Here is a 26,428-nt window from a genome sequence, read left to right as displayed (position 1 = left end):
GTGCTTGCACTATGGTCAATATCGTTACCATCCACGCAGATGGTCAGACCTCTTAGTTTCAGCTGCAGCTGTGGCATGCAATGCAGTTCTTTCCCTCATGCAAGAAATTATCCTTCTCTCCTTAGTCTGTGTACCTGTCACTCGGAATCTTTTGCACGTTAGAGTGACCTCCGTCCATGTGCTCCCTGTTACGGCTGTAGATTGAATTAATTCTGAGGGAAACGCCGCTTTGAGGCAATTCCTAACAGTCATTTACGAATTGTGATGTGATTATTATGGTAGAGCCAATGAAAAACAACCTGATATTACGTGTTTTTACCATTAAACGTAGTTAAAGCTGTCAGGTTTTATTAGAAATTCTAACATTCACTCAAACATGGGAGGACCCAAAATTCATATTTGAATACATTTGATCGTATTATGTGTCAAGTAAAATTTGTTCCAACTTGATTTCTGGCATTAATGACAGAAAGAAACTGGGTGAGAGAGTTCCTCTCTTATTTGTATGAGGTGCTGTACTTGAACATTTACAAGGACACACATTCCTACTCAATGAATATATACTGTATGAGTAACATGTAGTGTTCAGCTGTCATGACATTTATAGACTTATTGTGTGAAGTAACGTTAATGAGAAGATACAAAAGAACTGCAGAGTATTGCACTAGTCTAAGCTGTAACTCTTGGTGGATTCATTTTCTTTAACATTGTGAGATGTTTTTGTTGATTTCTCAGAGAATAATTCATGGATCTTGAGGAGACTGATATTTGAGCATGTGCAATTTGGTGTGGAACCAAAACTCTACATTTAGTGAATTTACCTGTGTTTTCATAAGGGGACGGTTGGTGAAGTTATTTCCATTCTAGTTCCATCTTCAGCCTCCGGTCACATAATAGCAGTGCCTATTTGTGTAATTTTGCATATTTTGCTTTATTCAATGCAGTTTAACATATAGTTTACCCTCGTGGAATGCATATTTCATAAAGTAGTGCCATGCTATTATAACTTATAACTTTGGTTTCTATCTACCTCATGTATCTCCAACAGTAATGCACATCTTAAATTCTGTGCATTACTGTTAATCTTGTGTGCAAATCATTTGCACTTTGCACAGCAACACCAAGTTGTAAATCTGTGGACTATGCAACACCCCTCTAGATTCAGTGTTAAGCTTATACCAAAACAAAGCCTCCAGTTCACAGCGTTCACAGCCTCAGTCGTGTTAAAGCAAAAGAGAAAGATTGAAAATCAAATGGATTACTATGAGGCGTTGTCACATCCTGCATTCATTTAAACACAATCTGACCATTGTCATGATGATGATGATGAGGATGATGGTCATGCTCGCAGTATTTTTATACATGTGTACACAGAGCGCGGTCACAGTGCGAGTGCTAATCTGTTCAATTCACACACTGAGATAGTTTATCTTGTTTGTGTTTTTAATTGGGTCTTTCGGTCTTTCAGCTGTGTGGGCACAAAACCGCATGTGTGGGCACAAAACCGTGTGTGTGAGCGCGTGTGTGTTTGCACATGTGCGTGTGGGCCTGTGGTTGTGAGGATAAACCAAAAAGTGACAAAACATGACTGACTGTTCTTGATCTGTTTGTGCGGCATGTGTGAGAGCAGCAGAGTCTTGCAAACCATTAGTTTTGCTCCGTAACTTTGTGTGTATATGGGTATGTGGATAGTGGAGGAAAGGAATCCATTAAGCTGTTTAACTCAGAGAGAGAGGGGTAGGGGGGGGGGGGGGGGGAGAGAGAGAATGAGAGAGAGAGAGAGAGAGAGAGAGAGAGAGAGAGAGAGAGAGAGAGAGAGAATGAGAGAGAGAGAGAGAGAGAGAGAGAGTGTCCGTGGTTGAACCCATTAACTGAATAAACCATCCACTATGATTGTGGTGTCAAATGGATTTGCTGAAGCATTTCTGCTTGGCCCAGCAGTCCTTGTCCTTTTTAAATTCATGACACACTTACACAAGACCGAAAACTCCCCGCCACAGTTAATTATTGATCGCTCGAAAATGTTGCATCAGTCCTCACACATCTGTAAAACTGTGGGTGTACTAAACACCGGGCAGATGCTGGCCAACGAGCTAATCACAGGCCATATGCCGATTTCATTTGATATAATTGACGTTGCTGCGATCGTTTTTTTTTGTACATGTGCTGAAAAAGAGAGCTGCCCTCCAAGTGGGAGGCCCAGATTCAGTTTCTTGCATCAGCGACACTCCTAGGCTGAGATATTGAATCTTTCATTTCTTCAAGGTTGTTCTGTGTACGACCCTTTTCGAGGTCGTTCTGGAGGGAACAACACAGAAAAACTTTCCTGGAAAACATAAAATTGAAAGGTACACAAATGAGTTGGTGAAAAACCCTGATTCAGAGTAATTAAGAAATCTTCTACTCAACTAATCTCCATCTCATCTCATCCCTCACACTCACTCTTCAGTTCATGTGCAGCTGCCTTTCAGCAAAGCCTCAGGGCAGAGGAAGTTTCCCAGTTTAATTCCTATTAGGAATAGAGCACTTCCAGGCAGGGGGACACGCCTCACGAGTGTGCGTCCGTGTGTCTGCTTGGATCAGATTGATCTGAGCCGCTTCAGTGAGAACATAATTGATATTTATGGCCTGACATCTGCACTGGTCCTGATCAAGTCCAGCGGAGTGTGGGCGTTTCAGATTTATGCCAGACAGACACTCAAACTAAAGGTGAGGAGGAGAGGTGCATGTCTCTACATGATGATGATACTCATACAATAAAAAGTGAAAAATAAAAAAGCCTGGGTTACATTTCATGGAAATTCAATATTGCTCAGTGTGTAGGTTTTAGTGGCATACAGTATATTGCAAAAAACTGAATACCCCTCCCCTCACACTTCTCTTCAAGGCATTTACCTACAATGACCTTCAGCTAATGTAAAAACATGAGAGACCCTCTCTTGAGCCAGTGTTTAGTTTGACTCTATACTGGGCTACTGTAGCAACATGGCTGTGCAACAGGCAGAACAGGTGTTAATGCACGAATGACAACACAACTATGAATGTGATATCAATTTCTCCGTTATTAGAATTCCCTGAATATTACATACTGGACCTTTAACCCTCATCCTGTGCTTAGTTCTCCCTAATCTCTATAAATAGATTTTGCATATGCAGGCAAGAGATGAGATTTCGGGTCCAGAAGCCTCTGGTTTCCATTTCTAATTTGACCAGTCAAGTTTACGCAGGCTTTGGTTGCTCGCAGGTAAACAGTCTGTGCCGAGAGCAAAAGAGGCGGAACACATTGAACGAAATGCATTGGCTATTATTGACTTTTTAAGTCAGAAGCCCCAACATATTGGCAATGGGAGGCGAATTCATCGTCAGACTATAGCGATGGGCTCGGTGATTGAGTCCTCACTAACATCTAGGCTTTTCTCAGATTCTCTTTATGTGATTTGTAACTGCCCTTTGGATTGATTTAAATTAAGAGATGCACATACAATCAAGCTGCCTTGGATCAGTTTTCATTGAAACATCTACACACTTGTGTCATGTTTTACTGCCTCCTCATTATGAAATAAAACAATACATCAACATAGAGCTTACTAAACCAAAACCAAACAACAGTAAATCACAACAAAGTCAACAAATATAAAGGGCTGTAAACAAATGTCGTACATTAGAGCTCCTTCTTTAGTTTCTCTTGATTATTTTACACTGCCTTAATAACACCTCATGCTGTTGGACACTTACTTTTTAAATTGAGCTGCTTACAGATGTACATTTACTCTTCATTTTCCTAATGAAGTATTAACATTTACATAAAAATTATAAACTTCTTTATTTGTCTTTCATTACTGAAACTCTTTTCATACTGTGAAAAGTGATGCACGTTTAGCAGTGGAGGCATCATATTCAAATATTGAAACCTCCACCCTCCGTCTCCATGACGATTTAATTATAATTAGTCACGACTTTTATTTCTACATAATGTGTTTTGAGTCAGATTATTTAGTTCTTAAGGACACTTTAAAACACTTCACTTTCAATTACAGCTCATGTTTTCACAAACAGGAAAAAAATCAAGTCTAAGCAGTTACTTGTGGAAATCAGTGTGAGACTGCACATCCTGGATTAGAAAGCTCACATGAGACTGGAAGTTTTGGACTCCAATGATTTCCCCCAAGTTTCTTACAAATACACTATGATTTAATTTGTTACACTGAGAAGATGAGAGGGGAGACAAACCGGCACGCCATCCTTTTGTCCAGTCACATTTAGGAGAGCTTCCACTCTGTGCTTTCCTGAAGTTTATTATGGTGGACTGGGGTGCTGTTTTCAGTGACTTTTTTTTAGCAGGCCTTTTTATTAAAATTGCTCACAGGAACGGGAGCTCTGCTCACAAATCCTGCTGTTAAGGTCACTCACACACAAACACACGCAGTCATGTCAACATGACGTCCGAGGACATTACATAGACTTGGAGACTTACTCCAACTCATACCATAACTACTACTTGCCTTAAAACTTGTCTTCACCTAAAAATGTAATGATTGACGTTGTGGAGACTTGCTTTTGTTGTCCCCATAAGGAAGACATGTCCTCATAATGTTGCTGTGCAAACAGATTTATGTCCCCACAACATGAGTAAAACCTAGACCACATACACACGCACCAAATCTATCTGCCAAGAAATGCTTCCTGGTGGAGATTTAATGGCATCAATGAGCTTGGCATTGACACTGGGCCTGCCAATACACTGCTGCCCACATACACACACACACCTACACACACCGGCTCCAATCAGTTATATTTAACTCTGACTATGATGCAAGGCCTGCCTGTCTCCACACACAGGTGGGAATATACATTTATGAGGGGAAATGGACAGAAACTCCCAGTACATTGGGGAAAATGTGAATGAAGCAGTAGGACAATATGATTTAGATCAAATGCTGCAATGACATATTGACAAGGCCACTAGTTTCACTGAGGACCCCTCGAGAAAGCAGTGCAACAAGGAGAGACAAAGCATGACTGAGGTAAACACAGAGAAGCATTGTGCCTGTTTACCAGGGTGATTCCCCACCCCCCCTGAATTTCCCTCAGGAAAGAAACACTGGCAGGGAAAAGGTAGAGCTGCCGTGTATCACCTTGGGGAAATACAGAGACAGAAGTCGACAATGGGAAGAATCAGGAGGATATGTGTTTAATCAGGGAATGAAGATTTCAGCAGCTGTGGGGGACGGATCTGTGTGAATGTTTGTCAGATCACAGGCTCATGAATTCCTGCTCTGTGGGGAAATAAGAACGATGAGGTGGCTGCCACAGGCTACACCGCAAGGAAATATATAACGACAGTGCATATGTGATCAATGCAGCCTTCACACAATAGAATACAAGGAACCAATACAAACAGGCGTAATGATAAGTCATTTTGGGATAAGGATTTTTTTTTTATGATTGGTACGTTGAAGATGTTGAACTGAGTGCAGGTTGTGTTGGTAGTTTGGCCTTTTGATTTGGCTCCATGGCAACATTAACCTGATGAGTGGGCGACCCACACTATCATTGAGGGAAATATTGGAGGATATTGTGCCATCATTGTCAGACAAACAATACGGAACATTTGTCTGCGTTTAATGCACATGGAGGCATCTCTGTTGTCTGGTTTTGTAAGTTGTAAGCACTTACGTCTTTTTGGTCAAGAAAATCAAACTCTAAGCTGAATGAGAAGGAGCTCAATCTGGAAACAATCCATTTCAATTGTGTAATCTGTTGAACTGTTTGCACGTATTTTAGAAGTTTCCAACCTCATGAAATGAGTTGTTCAAATCAACCACCCTGTGACCCTGTTGTATCTCAAACTGCTAATTATGTAAACACATGTATTGTTATTCATTTATCTTACTTATGGTAACTTGTGCTGTAATTCTCCTTGTATATGACTGATTAACTACAGATCTACATCTTTGCTCTTCCGTCATTTGACATGGGTATAATTTGCTAATAATTTCCATTCCACTCATTTATGATTGAAAACTTTCCTTTCACACAGATGTTGAATTGTGTAATTGCTTGCAATTTTCTGTTAGGGTTATTTATGTTCACGTGCTCTGTGAACATAAATAAATTGTTGCTCTTTGTTCAGTTTGAAATGTGTTTAATTTAGTATAATTTATGAATTTCTCTGATGTTGGTGTCTTATTTTTTATTGCTTTGGCAGGATGATCCCATCGAGCAGCAATGACTTCCTGGTACGGGACCTCGCCGCTGGACGCAGCTATGATCTTTGTGTCCTGGCTGTGTTTGATGATGTCATTACATCACTGACTGCAACACGTCCTTTGGGCTGTCTGTCGTTCACTACAGACACAGAGTTCAGCCAGTGTCAAGCACTGCACAGCCACCTCCTGGGTGGTACTATGATCATCATCATTGGGGGAATTATTGTTGCTTCTGTGCTGGTCTTCATCATCATCTTAATGATACGATACAAGGTTTACAGCCACCAAGGAGCAGGCCACGGAAAAGTTGCGACTGCAACAAGACCGCAGAGCAACGGACAAGGAGGAGGTGGACAAGTCCAAGTCCTTCCTCACTCTGCTTCCAAAATTACCGAGAGTCAGGACGACCAAGCACTTTCGCCGTCTAGAGCCATGTCGCCTAGCAACACCCTGAGAGACACCGTGGCACTGGTAGAGGAGGAGAGCAGTGGACGGAGCATCATGACAAGGACTGACTCCCTGGCCAATGAGGAGTTGCTCTCGCCCACAAAGGCCCGCTTCTCCTCCAGGGTCGCCATTGAGATGAAAAGTAGACCGCCATCTGTCGCCAAAGAGTCCACCTCCCCCAAGGAACCGGCAGGTAGTGGAGTGATAGATAGGGAGGAAGAGATTTATAAAGAGAAGGCAAGGGGCACAGCAAGGAGGAAACACTTCAGAGAGGTGGAAAGATAGACGAAAAGAAGGTGACCGCAATAGAGCGAGGGAGAACAGGGAAGTACAAAAAAAAAACAGTCTGACAGAAAGAGATGGAGGATGAGAAACAGACAATGTGCAATTGAGGGTATGAAATTGAGCGAGATAACAACGGAGAGTGGAACAATGAGAAACTGAGTGAGTGTGAACAAGAGGATGAATAAGAGAGATGCCATCCTTGTGGACTGGTTAGATAGTAAGAGAAGCAGAGAGGGACAAGTGTTCAGCTTCTTGTCTGCAGGGCTGATGTAGTGTCTGAAGTTGAAGTTAACAGACTTCTCTGTGAAAGTTGGCAAATCAGATCATTGCTTTCCTCACTCTGCATAAGGAAACTTTTTTTGTTGAAACAGAAACAATTTAAATACATCTTCCTACAGTTTATTGGAACCCGAAGATTGTTTTTAGATTTCTGCTTTTACCAGTTACCAGCATTAATCAAAGATGATTAATGCAAGTCAAAGGTTTCACAATCTTTATGGGTTGGTCTTTAAGGAGAGAGGGATTTGATAATGCAGGTGGGATCATCCATCACACAACAGCTAAGATTATACATTTTAGCATTCCTTGAGTGTCCTCTATTAGAGTGCTACACCCAGAACCCAGAGAAAGCTTGTTTGCCATTAAGTACGACAAAATGAGATTGCTTGAGTGAAAGAGGAAAGTTACTTCTATACAAAGATAAAGGATATTTAAGGTTGGTTGAAATTCAACACCAGGATGAAAGGTGTCTGGGGGAGGTTGAACATTTTGTGGTACAGCAAACATTGTACAGGCTTATAAAGCAACATGCAGTCACATTATTTGTAATGCTCTAACGTGGCTCTGTTAAAATACATACATCAAATAAGAAAAAGTGAAAATAATAAATTAAATACATTGTGAGCTGTTCAGGCACCCTGCTCATTGAGTTAAACATATGCAACAGTATATGTATGAATGTTTACACAGCTGTGTACACTCACAGTTCACATTGTGTGCCCCTAGGGTGCTGTATGTAAATCTGAGCCAATTCCCTTAGATTCAGTAGAAGAGTAATGGCACCCCTTCAGGGGTAACACGGCAGAATCACATAGATGTAAACAATTTACAGGGAATGTAGCAGGCAACTGATGCAATCACACCAATTCTTAAAGTATAGATTTATGTATAAGACACTGCAAGAAGATAAGGCTTGTGCGGGTGGAGAGACAAATCAGCACGACTGATGAAAGTGGCGCGTGGGGTTAAGATGCAATCCACTAATGGCAGTACGCTGAACACGCACTCAGCAACGGCCAGGGGCAGTAAAGTTTATACAGTGCTTCTATCAAAGTTCTTCCGCAGGATTATAAATGTTAAAATAAGAAAAAGAAAGCTGGGAAAACAACATTACACAGAGAGAAGGACTAATGAGAACTTAACTCTGACACACACAAAAAAAAATGACTAAAAACAGATTTTAGACGATGTTCCAATGAGTGTAAATGGCTGAAGTTGAGCATCATCCAAACCCACCTTAATAAAGTAATATTGGTTAATTCCTATCTGTAGAACCATTAGTCTGCCTTCTGCTTGGGCTTCCATTCAGTGTCTTGTTATCTCTTGCCACTCGTGTCCGTTCATGGATAGACCTCTTGTGCCAATATCAATAAAAGTATTCAAGTGTATAAGACGGATGAGCTGTTGGAAAACTGGTGAACTGCTGGCAAGAAATAGAGAAAGATAGAGAGAAACAGTGGTGCAAGAATCATGATGGTGAAAGCACAATGCTGCAGTTATAATAATATAGTATACATTACTTCCTCCTCAACATGCAAGATTCTTTTAATTGCTCTTATGTAACTCAGCCATTAAGGCATTAGATAGATAAAACCAACGTTTATGTAATAATGCTCCAGTTGTCTCACTCCAAATTTTATAATTGACTTGCACATGCTCACAGACACTCAAAATGTCCAATACTGCTATGATAATAGGGATCTATGACGGCATGTGAATTTTTTTCTTTTTGAGTAGATTTTCCCTGTACTAAACCCACACCAGCGCACTTCCTCTTTAAGACTTATCCACTCAGGAAATAGGGGTTTCATTAGAAGCGATAAATGGAAAGACCATTTTCACACTAGTGGCTTAAACAGCTGAGTTGAAATACTTTATCAGAGGCTGTTATATTATTTAATCGGTCTCTGTGAATGGGTTAAAATGAAGTGTCATCGAGCCTCGCGCTGATAGCAGGGAGGAGAAGAGAGTGCAGAGTACGGCAGTTTAGCCAGCAAGTTCAAAAAGTTTTCACCTCCATGAACTCTGCTGGATCCGTAGTTGCTCTGACATTTATAAGACAATTAAATGTGCTGGGCATTGCTCATATCACAGTCTTTAATTGTCAAATGAGGGGGGGGTTGCAACGATTTCTGATGGTGTCAAGTGCTGGACCGGCTAACAGCTTACCTTGGATATTAATTGGCTTGAGTCATATTAGAACTAGTTTTTCTAGTTGTTTTTCTCACCTCTGAAACTATACGAGGGGAAGCGTGTGCAGATGTGGTTTGGCAAGTGTTCTGAGAGGTTTAATGGGCAAATTGGAGTTCCACAAGCGAGGGGCTGGGGAGTGCTCATTAGGGCTGTAACAGGGCAGAATCTTTAAGAACTTGGTTGAGTTTTACTTTGTTGCAGCAATAAGGTGTCACCATATGCACAAACTCCAACAGTTCCCCAATAGGCCTAATTAACAGCTATAACCTCATCTCAGCCTCAGCCTCATATGACTGACGAGTATCAGTCGAAGGAGCTTCCGAGGAGCATCCCAGACTGCAACAAGACAGACGAACAAAGCAATTATTATAGTTTGTATTTTGACACTTTACCCCGGAAGAAAGAAGAAAAAAAAGTGACACATGGCCTTTGTGTTCTTCGCTTTGATTCTAGGATCATTGGCACTTTGAGGGCAAACTACAATGAGGGATAATACTCATGTGTTAGTACAGAGGCTGTTGGGCTTTCTCAGGGTGTAGCCATGTCTGTGATGTGTTTCACTGGTTGCTGCATTGCAGAGAAAGGCAACATTGATCTGATCTGAGAGAGAGCCGCAGTGAGTCAGAGTGCCAGAGGAACAGAGCAACTGACAGATACACAGAGAGACCCCATTAAAGGCTTACGGTTGTCAAAAATGTGATCCACCATGAAGGCACAGGCCCATTGTGGGTGATAGTTTTCCTTTTGTTAGCTTTCTACTGTTTGCTCTTACTGGACAACCCCAAAGTGATCTAGTCCGGTGTAACGAACAGGAGAAAGTCACAATCCTCACTTCAAGTTTGAAGTTAATGCAAATTTCTGGATATTAAGTGATGCATTACAGGGATGTTTTCCAAAGTTAATTTAGAATCTGGCTCATTTAGAATGCTAACCTTATATTTCTATATTCACAATAAGACTGAACGTTGTGCACTAAAGGGAATCACTTCAGGACCTATATTCCTGGGCCTTGAGAAAAGGCATGGATGTGATAATACTTCCTACTGTATCAGTGCACTATGTGTGTACTGTATTAATAATGATTGGGAAAACAACCAACCCTATCTGTAAGTAATTACAATTGAATCAAATGGTAGAAAACTTTGTTAGAATGGAGCTTAAAGTTCAGCTGATGACTCTAGACTGTATATAAAGATGGACAAATCTTTCTCATACTATCCAGAAATGAAGGCAAAATATTGTGGACATGCTGCCACCTTGCAACAAAGACAACATTTTGAGCCATTTTCTGCACGCTAGCGATCGAGGGATGGAGCTGTGGTAGCGAGATCCTGATCATGCGCATGTTCCACCAATCACAAGTCACAGTCTCAGCTGTCAATCACGATGTTTCACCCTGTTTTATCATATCAAATAGAAACAAAGCTTACCAGAACAATGAACACTTGCACAGACATCCGCCTGATAACAACTACCATAAATGATAGAAAAGAAAATGAAATTTGAGTTTTTAGTTTGGCCCATATCCCATCCACTAACAAGGAGGAGGTGGGGTTCATGACAAATACTGGGACCAGCCAATAGGCGGTGATGAGATATGTTGGCTTCACTCTTGGGGAGCAGTCATGTCGTCCATCTTTATATACAGTCTGTGCTTGTAACAGAAGTAGCTCTTCTGAATCGAAATAATAAGTGTGGACTTTTCCATCTTCATTAGCAGTAATTATATGCATGATGTAAACATTATGTTAATGCCAACAGCCAACCAACCACTGAATGTGTGATGTTTTAATCCATCTATGGGGACAACTCGCTCTTCACAGTCCTTATGTAAAATAAGAAATAAAAAAGGTCGGTAAAACATTATATTTTAGGGGTAAGGGGTAAGAGACCAAAACCCTTGTTGTGTGCGTCTGTAAGCCAAAGGTAAGCTAGCAAATCCCTTCAGGTAGCTGCATATTATTTTGGTGTTGTTGTGTACAAGGTTTAACCGCCTTGAGCCAATTCAAATATTCCCACGAGTTTAAGCCAAGGCAGGAAAACAGTTGAGGATAACCCAAAGATGTGTGTGACTCTGTGTGAAGTGCAAGTGTGTGTTCTCCCCATGGCCCACCCATGACCCGGCAGTCTGTCTGTCCTCCATGTGTTCGAATTTATCATCACTCCTCTAAGTTCCATCCCGTATACCCGACCTTATTCTTCACCAACACTTGTCTCTCTGAATTCATTTTTCCGAATCTCCCTCTCTCTTCCCCTCCTGCTGTGTTTCTCAAGCTCTCTCTGCCCCCCACCCCAAATTTTCCTTTTTTACCCACACTCTACTTGCCTTGATGTTTTTTTTTCTCCCTCCCCCCCCTTTTCCCGTTGTATCTGTGTCAGTGTTTTTCCTCTGTTTCTTACTGTTTCTCACCACGTCTCTCACTGTTTTTCCCGCTTTCGGCTCTGTTTCCTGTCTTTCTCTCTCCATGTCCCTCCTCTCTGTCTCTTTCTATTTCTTGGACGCCTCCAGCAGCAGACGACAGGCGACCTCGTACTGTCGAATGGAGAGACTTTATGATCTGAAGGTCTCTTGGCCTCACAAAGAGATTGCACCAACACTACACAGAAAGAGTAATGACTGGAACCAAAAACTTGAGCTCTCCCTGGATGTGTTTTTTTATCTTGTAGTCACAGTTCCCCCCCGTCTCTTGTCTTTGCCTACTTACGCCTCAATCCTTTGTAGCATGCTGCCATTTGACCCTTTCTTTTAAGGGTTTATTGTTTTCTAGTCAGTTCAGTTCACACAAACATTAAAAAAAACAATTAGTTACTTTCCTCTAGTGGCTTTTTTTGTGCAGAGGTTTTCAGATATGCATCCTTTACATTCCTGTCTCCGCCCTTTTACAATAAAGTAATGATCAAGTGAATCTAGTAATTTCCATCCATCCGTCTTCTGCTTATCCGGGCTTGGGTTGCGGAGGTAGTCTGCCAAGTAGGGGATTCCAGACATCCCTCTCCCTTGCCACGGTTCAATGCTCTTTCTGGAGGATCCAGGCGTTCCCAGGCTAAATGGGATATGTAGTCCCTCAAGCGAGTTCTGGGTCCACCCTGGGGTCGCCTCCTGTTTGGGCAAGCCTGGTAATCCTCCAAAAGGGAGGTGCCCAGAAGGCATTCTTACTAGATGCCCACCTCAACTGTTCAAGTAATTTCTGAAGTATAAATGTTGACAACTCCCTAGTTCAAGGAACTGTTGGTAAGATCCATCCATCTATTATCCATCCTGCTTATCCTTTAAGGGTCGCTGGGGGGCTGGAGCCAATCTTAGCCGACAATGTGCAAGAGGCGAGCTACATCCCTGACAGGTCGCCAGCCCATCACAGGACCAACACAGAGACAAACCACCTTTCACACTCACATTTACACCTATGGGCGATTTAAATAATACAATTAACCTAACTCCAATCTGTGTAACTGTGGGAAGAAGTACCTGGAGAAACCCCACACAGAGACAAGGAGAAAACGGAAATTACAGCCTGTATTGAAAGAAACCATTCATTTGGAAAACTGCCTCTGTCTTTTTCACAATCAAAAGTGATAAGAGACATGGATTTTGAAAAAAACCCGCAGATTTCTTTTTTGTAATTTGTGTTACAGCAACACAGACATTCTCCTTTATTGTATCAGGGTCAAGGCAGAGATTAAACCCACTGCATGACGAAACTAACTGCATGGTTAGATACCACTAGAGGAGGTGAGGTTTTTTAGTTTTTTTGATGCAGTCTCAGTTCTCCTTAAAATAACTTTTACCAGCTTTGTGTTTATTGATTACTGATTGACTGCATATTTCTGAGTCTTTCATGTGCCCTTTGAGGTCTTATTTCTATTATCCACTGGATCTCCCTTCCCTTATTAACAATACCTGTACTTTGTTTTTACTTCCATCTTTTCATTTATTTATTCTTTTTATCAGTTTTCATAATTTTATTTGTATAAATACCCTCCCTCTGACTCATGCTGTCACGTCTTTTTTCTCTTATTTACAAAACCTTTACCTGTCTAGTTATTTTGTTTTGTTGTTTGTTTTGTTGTATTTGTTTTCCTATGTCCTTTCTATCCATCTGTTCACCACTCACACTCCAAACGCTCCACCATCTCCTTCATCCATGTGCATGGTACAAAAGGATGATGGAGAAGAAGAGGGGAGAGGAGTAGAGGGTGATGGAGGAGAAGACAGTGGAGATGTGCAGTGGTTGTGATGGATGAATACATGCTGAGGCATTAAGAAGACTGTGCTTCATTCTTAAACTGACACAATGAGCACTGGCTGTACATAAACGCAGTTAAGAAATATTCCCTCTGACAAATGCAGTTAAAAAATACCCTCCTGACAAATATACACATTACAAATAACAGCTGTGGCAATGTACTGCCACATCAAGTACCGGCTTCATCATTCTTTAACCTGCCGTATGGCTCTGCTTTCCCATGTAAGCAGACGTTGCTTACGCAGGTATATGCAATGTATCCCGCCTCTACAGCCGTGACACTCAAACAGCTCTCACGAAGCAAAACAATCAGATTGTAAGATGTTAGAAAATTAAATAGAATTGATTTTTCTTCCTAAATGACATTTGAAAACCTTTCTGTTAAATAGAAAAGAGCCTTTATAAAATGTGACTGCATCCAAAAGTGTTTAAACATTCTGAACTGCGAACCGCGTCTTTTTTTCTCCGAGACAAGCCTGATGTCTGCCACAAAGTCACTTCCTACAATTACATTTTTGTCTAATTTTGTTCTGCTTGCCCTTGGGAGGTAATTTTGTCACAATAATATTAAAGTTTTATGTGAATATTAGCTTTTCTTAAACTTTTAAGTCAAGGCAAGGTTCTGAAAACAAACAAAACAGCCTCCTCAGAGAATCTTTATAAATATGGCCTGTGGATAGGATCAAGTTCAACTCGAGACACAAAACAACAGAAGTTAAAGCCCCTAAAAGGTTTATTATGTTCTCCCAACAAGCTTGAAGCATAAATATTCTTAATACTGTTCAAAATGTTGTAGACGGTGCTAAATTGTGTCTTCTAGACCTCTGCAGCTCAGTGTTTTTCAACAAAACTTTTTGTTTTTTATCCTTTTGTCAAGACCTGATGTACTGTTCCAGATCCCAGATTATTTCTTTAACCTTCCTGTCCTAAATATTTACTTTTAGAACACAATATCCTTACCCTTTTGTCATGTTTACCTTCTAGCCTAATGTGCTGTTTTTGTTGCTCCATTTTAAAGTGTATTTGTTCTTCTCTTGCTCTTTTCTAGAACCCTGATGATGTTTTTCTGGGTGGCAGATGTGAAGAATGAACGTCACCACTGGGGAAAAGCTGGTGAAAACTCTAAAGAAAAAAATGGCCCTATAGCTCCCCTTCCCTGTATCTCCCATTTACTCTACCCATTACTTTGTGCCCATGAATATCATGGGGTTATAGACCTGAACTGTCTGGTTTACTTTACGCTGCTTATCCTGGTTCTCGTGTCTGGATTGGACGACAGACTGTGTCAAGGCCCGGTTTCGGATGGCTGCTGATTGGCCAGCTGCTGCAGGATTAAGCCGTCTGTGTGGTCATCTTACTTACTTTAAATGGAGCGGCACTCGCTAGATGCAAAATTTTCCACTTTGAATCATGTGGATGAGCGTGGAAATGGATACAATGTGCACAGAAAACAAATAGAGGCATATGAGAATGTCTCAACCAATAAAAAAAGAAAACATGAATGAACTTCTCTCCACCTCGAGCAGCAGCCACATGCACGGACAGATACTGGGTGGACGGTACACACAGGAAATGTGTGATGAACCAGTAACAGTCGGACGCTCAGATAATCACAAGCAACCTGGATATACCTTACGGTCGACTGCATGGACAGGAAGGGAATACGTTCAAACGTTCAAATGTGTCTGGATGGGTTTGGTTATGGATATGAACAAATGTTAAATATCAGCTCACCGTTGAGGCCGACTCTCAGTTGCTCCACAATGCAACTCTGCTGAACTGAAGCGAGCTGAGCTGGATCTTAACCTTGACCGAACCCTGTTATCTCTCAGTCAGAAGCACACACACACACAGCATACACAACAAGGAAACCTGAACTGAACTGGTTTGACCTGGACAGAGCTGAATCACACTGGACCCAGTGGAGCCTGACCTCCAGTTACACACTGATAATGGACTATTACAATCTAAACTGGACTACACTAGACCAACTCATTACCTTTTGGTCTAGCCTGTGCTCTCTTCTGCTCTGGTCCCTTATCTATGTTTTTCCACTGGGTGGGACCAGTGAGGACCTTAAAGGACCTTTACCAGCCTCTGTCCCATCTCTCCAGGCACCCTTCCACAGGTGAGTAATCTGCTGATTAGCCCATTAACTCAACCAAACAAGCAGCCAAATGACAAGTTCTCTCACCCAAACACCCAGGCTCATTAATTACGGTGACATATGGTAACACACCGTCAGTCACCTTGGCCATCTACCAATTTTAGGGTCCTGCCCCGTAGTTTAAGACACACTTTCACTCTGCTGCAGCTCCTCCTGCCGCGAGTGGTGTGTAACCTAATGAGGGCAGTGCTTTTACGAGAGCCATCTAATTGCTGTCAGCTAGACAATTAGAAAGCCACCCTGGCTAAACCGTCTGCTTCGTTACTGCGCTCTACTGAAAATATCACGACAGGCGACAGCAAATGCATCCTCCCCTCCTGTTTGTTTCTGGCCTTTTAAGCATCTGAGTCACTCCTTATTTCATCCTCATCTCTCTTCTGTCTTCTGTCTCCATCTTTCCTTCTCAGTCCATTAGATATCTCGAGTTTCTTTGCTACCTGCCCGAAGCAGAGATCGAACACTGGCGGAGAATTTAATATGCTAGGAAAGGATATGTTTATGAGCTTACAACACAGCCTCAGGGATGGACTTTGTACAGCAGGAGGTCAGCAATAACTCTTTGGTCATGGACAGAGACTGATGTCTGATGTTGCAGAATTCAACACACCCTGTCCGCAGGCTGCACAGATTTTTAACATCAAAATACATTTGCTAATTTATTGGAGGTGAGCAAAAGCACATTTTATAATCAAATGAAACAGTTTCTTTCCCCAAATAATTCACCAAACACAGACGTGAGTTGTCCCTTCCTTATTATTCCCTGGATCCTGTAGTGTCGAACCTGTGTTAATCTAATAACAATGTCACTGCTCTCTACTCAGATGTGAGTCCTGAGGCTTGCCTCTTTAGCGAGGTGCTATCTCTGCAGCTAACAAAGTGTGTACAAAACTAAACTCACAGCATGTGGGTAGGTTTCTATTTCTGAATAAAAACCAGGACACAAGGTTTCCATTATGATGAGGACTAAGGTAGGACTAGGGTTGATTATTGAAAACATGCACACAGTTCACTCTCATGAGCACCGGACTGAAAGGAAAGGGCAGATGTTCTCAAGAATTTTGCCTGCCTGCTGAGTATGGATTAAACCTTATTGACGATTTGACAGCCCACTGACATGGTGGGATTTCTCCTTGTGCTGCCGATGGGCAGACTGACTATAACAGATGGGTTGATGTGTATAGATAAAAAATATGGACCGTTATGAAACTGCATGACAAACTATGGCTATAACTCTGTTATACTCAGTTCACCGCAGCACTGCAGGTGTGATGATATGTGAGTCCTCATGTTCTATTGTTCATGCTATTTGCACAAGTACAAACCAACCCCTTGAGATATAAATGTAATGTTTAATTTGTATTATATAAAGTGCCATAATGGACAGATAACAAGCATCAGTTATTGCTGTGGAACACAATTAAGAAAGAGCATACCTGCTCTCCTTGTCAACAACAATCATTTACACTGATGGCGGTTCTATGTAACATGATCTGATTGATGATTAATTTTCTGACAATGTTACAAAAGAAGTTGATTGACTTTTAGTTTCACTAAAGTAATCGACAGTAGAAAAATGCTGGCTTCCACAAACTCACACAGAGCAAGATCTTCTGCAGAATCTTTTTAGATATTTGCGTACAAAACACTAGGTTTTAAGATTGTACGACTGTGTCCTAGCAATTTGTTGAACAATATTCCAATAACCAACATTTTTTAAAGACTGTTTAGAATAGATGAGTATTCACAGCTTTCCTGGTGCTTTTCCTCAATGGGCGACTGACAGAAATGTCAACTTTTAGCATGACTGACACATAAACCCATCCACTGAATGGTGTTAGAACAGACACACACTCATTCATTCATGCCAAAGCATTCACACGTTCTCAATAAATTCATATTGTCCTCGCAAATATACACACGTCAATGGGAGGTCACAGGATGCTTCCAGGAAAATCTCTTTTGACTCGCGTTGACGTATTCGTTCAGCTGAGTACATCTTCTGGCTCGCTGACAAGATCTCGTCTTATAACAAATTCAATTGGAGCGGAGTCACACAAGAAATGTGCACAGAAATAAACATGCAATGTGTAGGTCTGTGTGTGTGTGTGTGTGTGTGTGTCATCTATTTTTCATAATACCATCTCTTCTGTCTGAGGGACCAAAGACACTTAATAGCACAATGCAGCTGGAGCTCAATACACATCCCACTCCTTCTGTTTCCCCCTCTTTTCATTTTGTCCTGCCTCTCCACCTCCTTCACTCTCGCTGGTCGTCCTGACATCTCTTCTTGTTCTCTTCCTCCACCTTCTCCTTTTAATCCTCGTCTTTTCCCCCTTTTCTACTCTCCCTCTTTTGTATTTATAAAGCTGCTTATCTTGTACAGTCTCCCTCCCTCGTTTCACTCTTCTCCCCAACAGTACAATTAAAAGAGCCATATAGGCAGGACAACATCATCACTGTGGCACCTGTATATACCAAGATCATGTGCTCAACCAGCGCATATATGATCATTTTGATTCATCTCACTGAGCCCTACAGTCGTCCTGTTTCCTTCTTACCCTTGTATGATCTATTTTTAACATTTCCCCCCCGTGTTTTCACTTTATTCCTCTCTCCAACTCGTAGTACATTTACACCTGAACCTCTTCCATCTTCCCCCCCTCTGTTCACTCTTATTCTCCCTGCTTCCTGCCTCCCCGCTCTGCACTTCCTTCCCACTTTAATCTTCTCCCCTCCCGCTTCCTTTGCTCAGGCAGTGTTCACCTTGTCATGCACTTGTAGGACACACATCACATATGACCACAGGACAGACAACACTAGGGTGCACACACTTATACATACGCGCCTTTATACAGAAGGGAGATGCACTCTCTCTTTCCATATAGGCGCCGCACGTGTCCTTTGCCTTTATCTTCTTGTGAATCCTCTCACTCACACAGCTGGAAAGTCCGGCGCTATAAGTGCAGCATCCAGCTGTGACGTGTCGGAGAGCTCAGGGTGTTTTTTATGACTGATATATTATTTATATGTGTAAGTGTGCATGTGTCAAACGCAGTAATGTATGCATGACCATGTCTATGTCACGACCACCAGAAGTGGCATGGGGCTTAAATTGGAGATAGCTCGGACCATCAGCTCCCACACACGGAGCAGCCTCAGCCTTATTCCCTACAGTGAGGTTGTTATAAAAGCCACAGTCTATTCTCACCAAGCTGTTGTAGCCACTGTAAATCAAATCAACTAAATGGTTGCTGGCAGGGGCTCATACATACTGCTGCAAAACGGCCACAGGTGGAAGATGTCAAATCAAGTGGAACAAGACCATGCAACAGTTCACATGTAGTATTTAACTGAGGAGTTCAATAGACATGTGAATATCAAATGATTCCCAGATCATTCTCTATGGGTTTGTGGGGCTCAAATAAAATAAAATGTCACTTCTTCCCAACAGATCTGTCTGTTGCAGAGCAATCAGACACAACAGATATTTGGTAAACATATTTGAGGGAAAAGACATTAAAGAAATATATAACTCTTTTGAGGGTAGTCACTATTTATTTGATAATGTTATGCTTATTTAAATGTGAAGAAAGATGATACAAATAACGGATTGTTTAGAGCAGTTTACCTTGTTTAGGTATCGCTCGTAAAAATTCTCTATCTATTAAGCTTGACTTAAGACTGTCCTATTGACCTATGAGTAAATTAAAGCTCATTCTTATTAGGACAATGACAGAACTGAATTGGGTGCAGGGGCAGTAGGTTGTACAGGGCTGCATGAATTACCTCCGAGTTCAATTTCATTTGAACCTTTTGAAAATGTGATAGACCGAGTTCTTATTTTCACTTTCATAAACGGAAAGAAATGAGAATATAAATTTAATATTTGTTATATCTATGACGCACAGGAAACAGAAAGAAGAACTTTGTCCTAAGATTAGATGACTATTGACATTAGTGCCTGACTGTCATTAGTTCCTCATCAATTGTGAGGGAAACAAAGATTTGTGCCATGTTGTTCAGGATAACACACACACACACACACACACACACACACACACACACACCGTCATAGTTGTATAAAAAGATAACTATAATGAACTAGCTCATAACCTGCCTGGGGGATTCATTGCTGTTATTACTGATGGAACAATAAAGGTTTTGTGTAATTTTGTGTTTTGAAATAAAGACAGAGACCATCACACAGGACTCAGATGCATGTGTTGCCAGTGGGCGTGCCTAATGCTTACTGCTGACGTGATCGTAACAACCACAACGATCACAGCTTAATGTTAAGGACACACAAGATAGCTTTGGTGCTAGCCATGCTAGCTATCAACACAATGCTATATTGCACAGGAATTCAAATCCCAAACCAGAAGGACATAGGTTAGCCACCTGCATCCGCCGGCTCTTTTGCATCAATATGATTTGATTATTGAAACACGACTTGATTTGCCGGTGCTTCTGTATGAAAATTTTACTCTGCACAACTTTTGTCTTACGCAGCACAGAGCAAATTAACCACAACGCAGTTCAGCAACGCATGATATCACCCCATTCAAAGTGAATGAGCAGCGTTTCAGCTGAACCCTCCAACATGTACGTGTGAGTCCTGTGTCACTGGTTGTCCCCACAACACTGGGTAGTTACCTATTAGAAAACACTATCCATGGTGCACTGTCTACGTTACTGATGCTTAAAGGATGAAACACCGCTGAATGTGGTGGTGTTCTTTTATAGTGCTCATCTGTGACACATGCACACCGCAGCACACATGATTTAAACTTGTGCTTCAGGCTTGGGAATAATCGTTAATACACACTGAAAGCATGTAATGCAAATAAGCAGCAGAGATTATATTTATATCCATGTACAAATTGAACACAATAGCAACCGATACTGGCTGACATTTAGTGATGCGAGGATGTGCAAAGGTCCATTGTGTTGCGAGCCAGAGGAGCATGAGTACGTGTGTTTGTGTGCACGGCGCACCCTCAGGATACAAATGCTAACAAATGAAGGGGAAAAGAACAAGGAGGAAAGGAACAAATGGGGATAGCACGAGTCAGCAGGTTACAAAATGATACAGCAAAACAGAAAATACCTTGAGCTATTTACATATAAATGGCGGCAGCTGTGTTTTTCCAATATCTGTAAACTCTATTTAAGGTGTGAACATTTGCATGGTTGTAACTGCACTGTGCGCAAGTGTACTTCCCAGCAGGAGCAGCGTAGTGTGTGGTGACAGTGGTGTGAGGAAAGTGAATATGAGTAGATTAAATTCCAGGCATTTCCACACATAATTTCAACAAGGTGTGTTGTGTTATTTATATATTTGTCACTTGTTAAAGTGTATTTTACGTCTCAAAATAATTTAAACTTATATTGAAATATTCACTAAATCATCGGCAGTGCAAGTCATTTGCACATCAACTGGAAGGACGTGGAGTTAGCACCTTTGGGTTTCTGTCTGCAGAAACCTATTTACTCCTGCAGGAAGGAGATAAAATAGATCTGTTCTTGGATTAAAATATTGTGCAGGTTTATGGATTTAGCTCCACTCTGGCTCTTGGGCTGTGATATTGGCAGCTTTATACTGAAAATGCTGATGCAGTATATCTGTATTGGGAGTGAATGAGATGGTGGCGACAGGCTAAGGTGCTGGATTCGGAGATTTTAGTATTTTCTTTAGGTGTTACAAACATAACATTTTCTGTAGTGCATATTGGCAGTTTGGCGGATTCAAAACAAATAATGGTGTCAGGGTAAAGTTTAGTATTGAGAAACAAGGGTTTGTTCTGAAATGTCAGATTGAACAAAACCCTGGAGTCAGAGGCTTTTGATGTTTTCCTTTGTTTTGTTGCAAATGTTGTATTTATTACAGTGTTGTGTTGCAGTGTTATGCTGCAGTGAAAGGTTAGGCTCGGCATCTTGTTTGTCTGGTTCTGATGGTAAAGATAGAGGAAGGACACATCTTTAGTTTGTTTTGTATCAATTATTAGTTTTGTAGGGGATTCCTGTTTGGTGTTTTGCCTCATCTCTAATTTATATCGTGTTCTTGAGACTCGCTGCTAAATGCAGAGACAACTTTGTGTTCATCCTACCTGTTTTATCTGCAGTGAAGATTTCATTGTCAATGGTTTTCCTAAAATGAAACTCAGTTTGCTTTATTTCTGTTCAAGTATGTGGTTTATATATAAGTTTGGATGATCAGCTGCTTTAAATAACAAAAGCAGGCACAAGAGGACTATATATATTTTAGCTATATATCTTGGATAAGCTGTCTGAAGTCTTTGCTAAACTTTATCTTGAAAACACATTAGTGTAATTTCATCCCTGTTCAGATGGGATTTGACGTCTTCTAAATAATCATCAGTGGAAGTTGAAGCATGATTAAAATATACGTCAGATAAAATTATGGTTCACATTAACAGGAACGCTTTTATCAGAGGGTGCTTTCACTTCTCGTTGTCAGTACAACTCACGCACATGTTGCAGTGCATTAGGAAGGGCTGGCAGTGGTTTAATCACTCTGACCAACATTTAATGAAATCTGCAGTGAAGAGTGCATATCTCAGGGAACGTCACTTTAAACCTCACTGAAGGGCAGAGACCGGTGCTGACGTGCTGCACCGTGCTACCCAGCACTCTGTGCCAATGTCATTCAGACAGGTGGATGAATGACATTAAAGGGAAGCAGTTAAAGGGAACTACGCCTAATTAATTGTTCTGTCATGAATCAGGTATTAAATGAGGTGGGTTACAACAGTGGATAACCTGTCTCATTGTAAAACAAAAAAATCTGCTCCCGGCCACTGGTGCCACTCATTACTCACAGAGGTTATTCAGTGTATCATAAAAATGTGAGTCTAGCTTAAAAAATGTATTTCATCTGCCTTTAGAGTCCCAAACCACAAATACGCCTCTGAGCTTGGACCACAGGTTCATTCAGAAACTGTTGACTGGGTTACATACATTGTAGAATAGTAACCTCTAATATTACCTGTACAACAGCTGACTTCTACAGGATTTAACAAAACATTTTACCTTTCTAGAAGCCTTAAAAGCTGTCTATTCTTAACAGTGGTTTACTGAGGTAAATATTACTGGCACCATATGGTATTGCCACAGAAGCAGCAATGAGTGTTTTTATTTCACTGCAATTATAACATTAAATGTTTGCTTTGGCCCAAACTGTTTATTTGTCAAGTAACTAATTAAATAGTTATAGTTTTATAATACCTTGGGTAGTCACTATCCGGATATTTACTATTCCTTGTTTCTTATTTGAAAAATCTGTATTTTGTCTGTCATTTCATGGTACAGTGGAGAACTGCTAGAAGCATTTGCTTTGACAATTTATTTATTTTTGACCAACAACATCCAACTGTGTCAGTGTTTCTGCCAACGACTCAATGCACACTTGGAGAATAGCAGCAGGTTTTCCCCAGGAGGACGATGTACAGTTTGACAGCTAATCATTTTAACATGCACGCATTACTCCAATAATGAGGCCAGCGGTGTTTGAGTTTGACAAGGGGGATGTTGGGCCGGCCAACTGCCTTCTGTCACATTTTACCCCATTAATCTATAGTCACTTAGCAGAATACATTTAATAATTTGTTTGAACAGGGAAATCGACAACTCCCTTCATGTGGTTTTCATAGCGTTTCAAAAAGGATTCTGTGTTTGCAGGGAAAACGGGGGGGGGGGGGGGGAAAACCCCTACGTTTCGCTGTTTAATGAAATCTGAGTCATGGAAATTGGACAAGCCATTCTTTGTTAGACATTTCTTGACCTTTTGGTATGTTGCAGGTTCATTAGTAGATTATACCAGTAGTTTCTAACCTTTTTTTGTATCAGACGTCTTCCAATGTGTAGTCTGAAATACAAATACCAAATGTCTGAGTGGTCAATAGCACCAGCAAATAATAATTATCCATCTAAACTCCTCACATGGTTTAATTTCAATAAATCAACAAATCTATTGAATCTATGAAATATAATGTCACATATAATGGTAATGTTAGTTTGTCAGTTAGATTTCAAAATTTCAAAAATATTTCAAAGATATCCAACAAATCAGACTAAATATGTGAGTCATACATGTTTTTGTCAAAGGTGTTTTCTAGAAAGAAGTTGTCTGTCATGGCCATCTCCTTAAAAATTAAGGTGAATAAGTGCTCTTCATAATTTTATGTTTTGCTGCTCATTTGGACTGGTCTGATCCAGGGAGATGCAACTGCCTGACAAAAAGGACCAGAATAAATAAGCTCTGTGGCCTTGTCTAGAAAAATGAATGAGACACAAACACAAACACAGTGTGACACACAACAAGCACAAATTTGATCCAGAAAAAACATCATATTTCTGCCAGCTAAACACATCTTTTTGCCAGAGGCTGAAAACATGTTTCACCTGAAGCCAACAGGTGTTGATGAATTCAATATTCATTTTTGCCTTAAAACCACATCATTGTTGAGACAAATTGGCATCACAGCGTTTTAACCTGTTTCTGACTGTAAACTAACGTCTTCTTTCTCTCTGTGTGTTTGTTTCTTTCAGACCATTGACCAGGAGGTAAGACACGTGTCTGAAGTCCAGAAAGACAAAAGAACTGATAAAGAGAGAAACAATAAAGTAGTGGGGTAACCAGTTAACCAAATCACTGATATCATCCAACATCTTTATTAGAAGCATCTCCACAGTTGTCATCATCATTACTCTCATCAAACAACAAGTTTACAGCTACAAAGTTCTACATTCAAAGTCAGAATAGTTTATTGTCAGGAAAGCTGCTGTATGACTGTGTTTGGCTGCACCACCTGCGTCGCTCACATCATAAGGTTGTATTCATAATCTTCATTTTCTCCGAGTCCGTTTCCACAGCTCATTTAACAGTGGTTTGAAGGGGACCTATTGTGCTTTTTCTTTGTTTTCTCTTATACAATATCAATATTAAATGTGGCCAAAGTTTCAGATAATGATGTAAAAATAAAAGTAATCGTTGTTAGACCAAAGTCAGACCATTTATACGGTCATCCACTCCAAGCACACCATACGGTCTACTCTAGCATACAAATAACCTACTGTGCAGGTTTACTATACAGTCATTAGGCAACAGCAGAACAACAGTTTACAAACAACGTTTCCTGACTGATGACATTTTCTACTTCAGTCAGCAATTTAGCACATTTCCCAAATGTACACCTATTAAAAGGGGCATATATACAGTTTGTGATTGTAAGACTAAATTCTGATGCTGCTGTGAATTTTCATTCTGTGCCCTCATATTCCAGATCAGATTTAAATTTAAACATGCAAAGACGGATTTGAGATGTTACCACTTCCAATCAATTATGTTAGTTACTTAGTTGTAGTGACTAGTTACTCAGTGTAACAGGTGAGAGGATGTGATGGTGCTCACAAGTGCCCCTCTGTGAGGTTCTGGTTGTTCAGCTAATCAAAAGCAAATAGAGATGAGCTATGATTTCCTGTTTTAGTCTGAAAACCACCATAGCAGCTGCATAATAGGCATCAATCCATTATCTATACTGCCTATCCTTTATGGGGAGACTTTCCCAGCTGACAGTGGGTGAGGTGGGTGAAGTGGGGTAGACCCTGCACAGGTAGCCAGTGTATTGCAGAGCAACCAGTCGGTCAATTTAAAGTCTCCCATTAATCGAACACCAGTCTGCATTTCTGTGGAGTGTGCAAATAAGCAGGAGTACCTGGAGAAAACTTGAATAACTCAAGAACTTTCATACTGTGACAGGAAAATACCAACCATTCATTAGAGTCCGTTTGAGACAAACACGGACATGTTTTGAGCTGTGAAACAAAGTGAGTTGAGTTCCAGACTTCAAAAATGCTGAGCTGGAAATGAGCATAATGGGTCCCCTTTAATGTTGTGTTTTCGAAAGAATTCCATCTCCATGTGCGTCAAACAGTCGTCCCTTTATATTAGTCATCAGAATATTTCAGGTGCACAATATTAGCATCTCTTCATTACTGTTATGCTTTCACTGAGAATTCAAGCTGGTTATTGTAAATGGGATATGCGGGCCACAGGTGTCATCTCAGATCTGTACTATCCATACGTGTTTGCACATAATTGCATTCACCGCCATTTCCCCTGTAACATCATCATCATTATAAATCAAGATGCAGTCCCCTGCAAAAATGTAAGTTGGTGGAAGAGAAAATAGACAGAGAGCCTCAAACCTTTTGACCCATCCCAGTAGAAACAACCCACCCCCTAAAAAAAAGAAAAGAAACCACAAACGCTTTGTCTTCACTTTTCCCCTCCTGTGTTTCCCTCACCTTTTCTTTGGGCTTTATCTTTTGTATTTGTACATAAAGCAATTTCAAATCTTATAGTTTTGTACATGTAATTTTTATGGTGTGTGGATATTTTCTAATAAAATAAAACAAAAATGGAAGCCTTTCTCCTAGATTGGCTGCTTTGTTTTTGTTTTAATCTCTGTTTAAATCTTCAGTCGTACCTTGTACTTGTCTGCCAGATTATGCATAATTAAGCTGTTTTAAAGCAGCATCTACAATTTCCAAGATGTAACCAGCACTGGCAACTTGCAGTGAAG

The 26,428-nt window shown here is 40.8% G+C and overlaps 1 protein-coding gene across 2 annotated transcripts in view; it reads left to right on the top strand.

Moving 5' to 3' along the window:
- Nucleotides 1–26,204, top strand: part of zgc:172282 (leucine-rich repeat and fibronectin type III domain-containing protein 1-like protein) — a 166,222-nt gene extending 140,018 nt beyond the window's left edge. Inside the window, exons 9-11 of one of the 2 annotated variants that reach the window (XM_034604033.1) lie at nucleotides 6,209–6,849; nucleotides 14,706–15,785; nucleotides 24,393–26,204. In XM_034604033.1, the coding sequence (XP_034459924.1) occupies nucleotides 6,209–6,849; nucleotides 14,706–14,713 (649 nt within the window). In that variant the 3' untranslated portion in view covers nucleotides 14,714–15,785; nucleotides 24,393–26,204. Of the gene's footprint in view, nucleotides 1–6,208; nucleotides 6,850–11,922; nucleotides 12,007–14,705; nucleotides 15,786–24,392 lie in introns of those variants that run through there. The other variant, XM_034604032.1, reaches the window with a different exon arrangement.
- Nucleotides 26,205–26,428: the final 224 nt, after the last annotated feature.

The sequence above is a fragment of the Hippoglossus hippoglossus genome, chromosome 13, assembly GCF_009819705.1.
Source record: "Hippoglossus hippoglossus isolate fHipHip1 chromosome 13, fHipHip1.pri, whole genome shotgun sequence".
Classification (NCBI taxonomy): Eukaryota; Metazoa; Chordata; class Actinopteri; order Pleuronectiformes; family Pleuronectidae; genus Hippoglossus; species Hippoglossus hippoglossus.
Note: the sequence above shows the minus strand (reverse complement) of the source record. Positions and strands in the feature narration are given on the sequence as shown.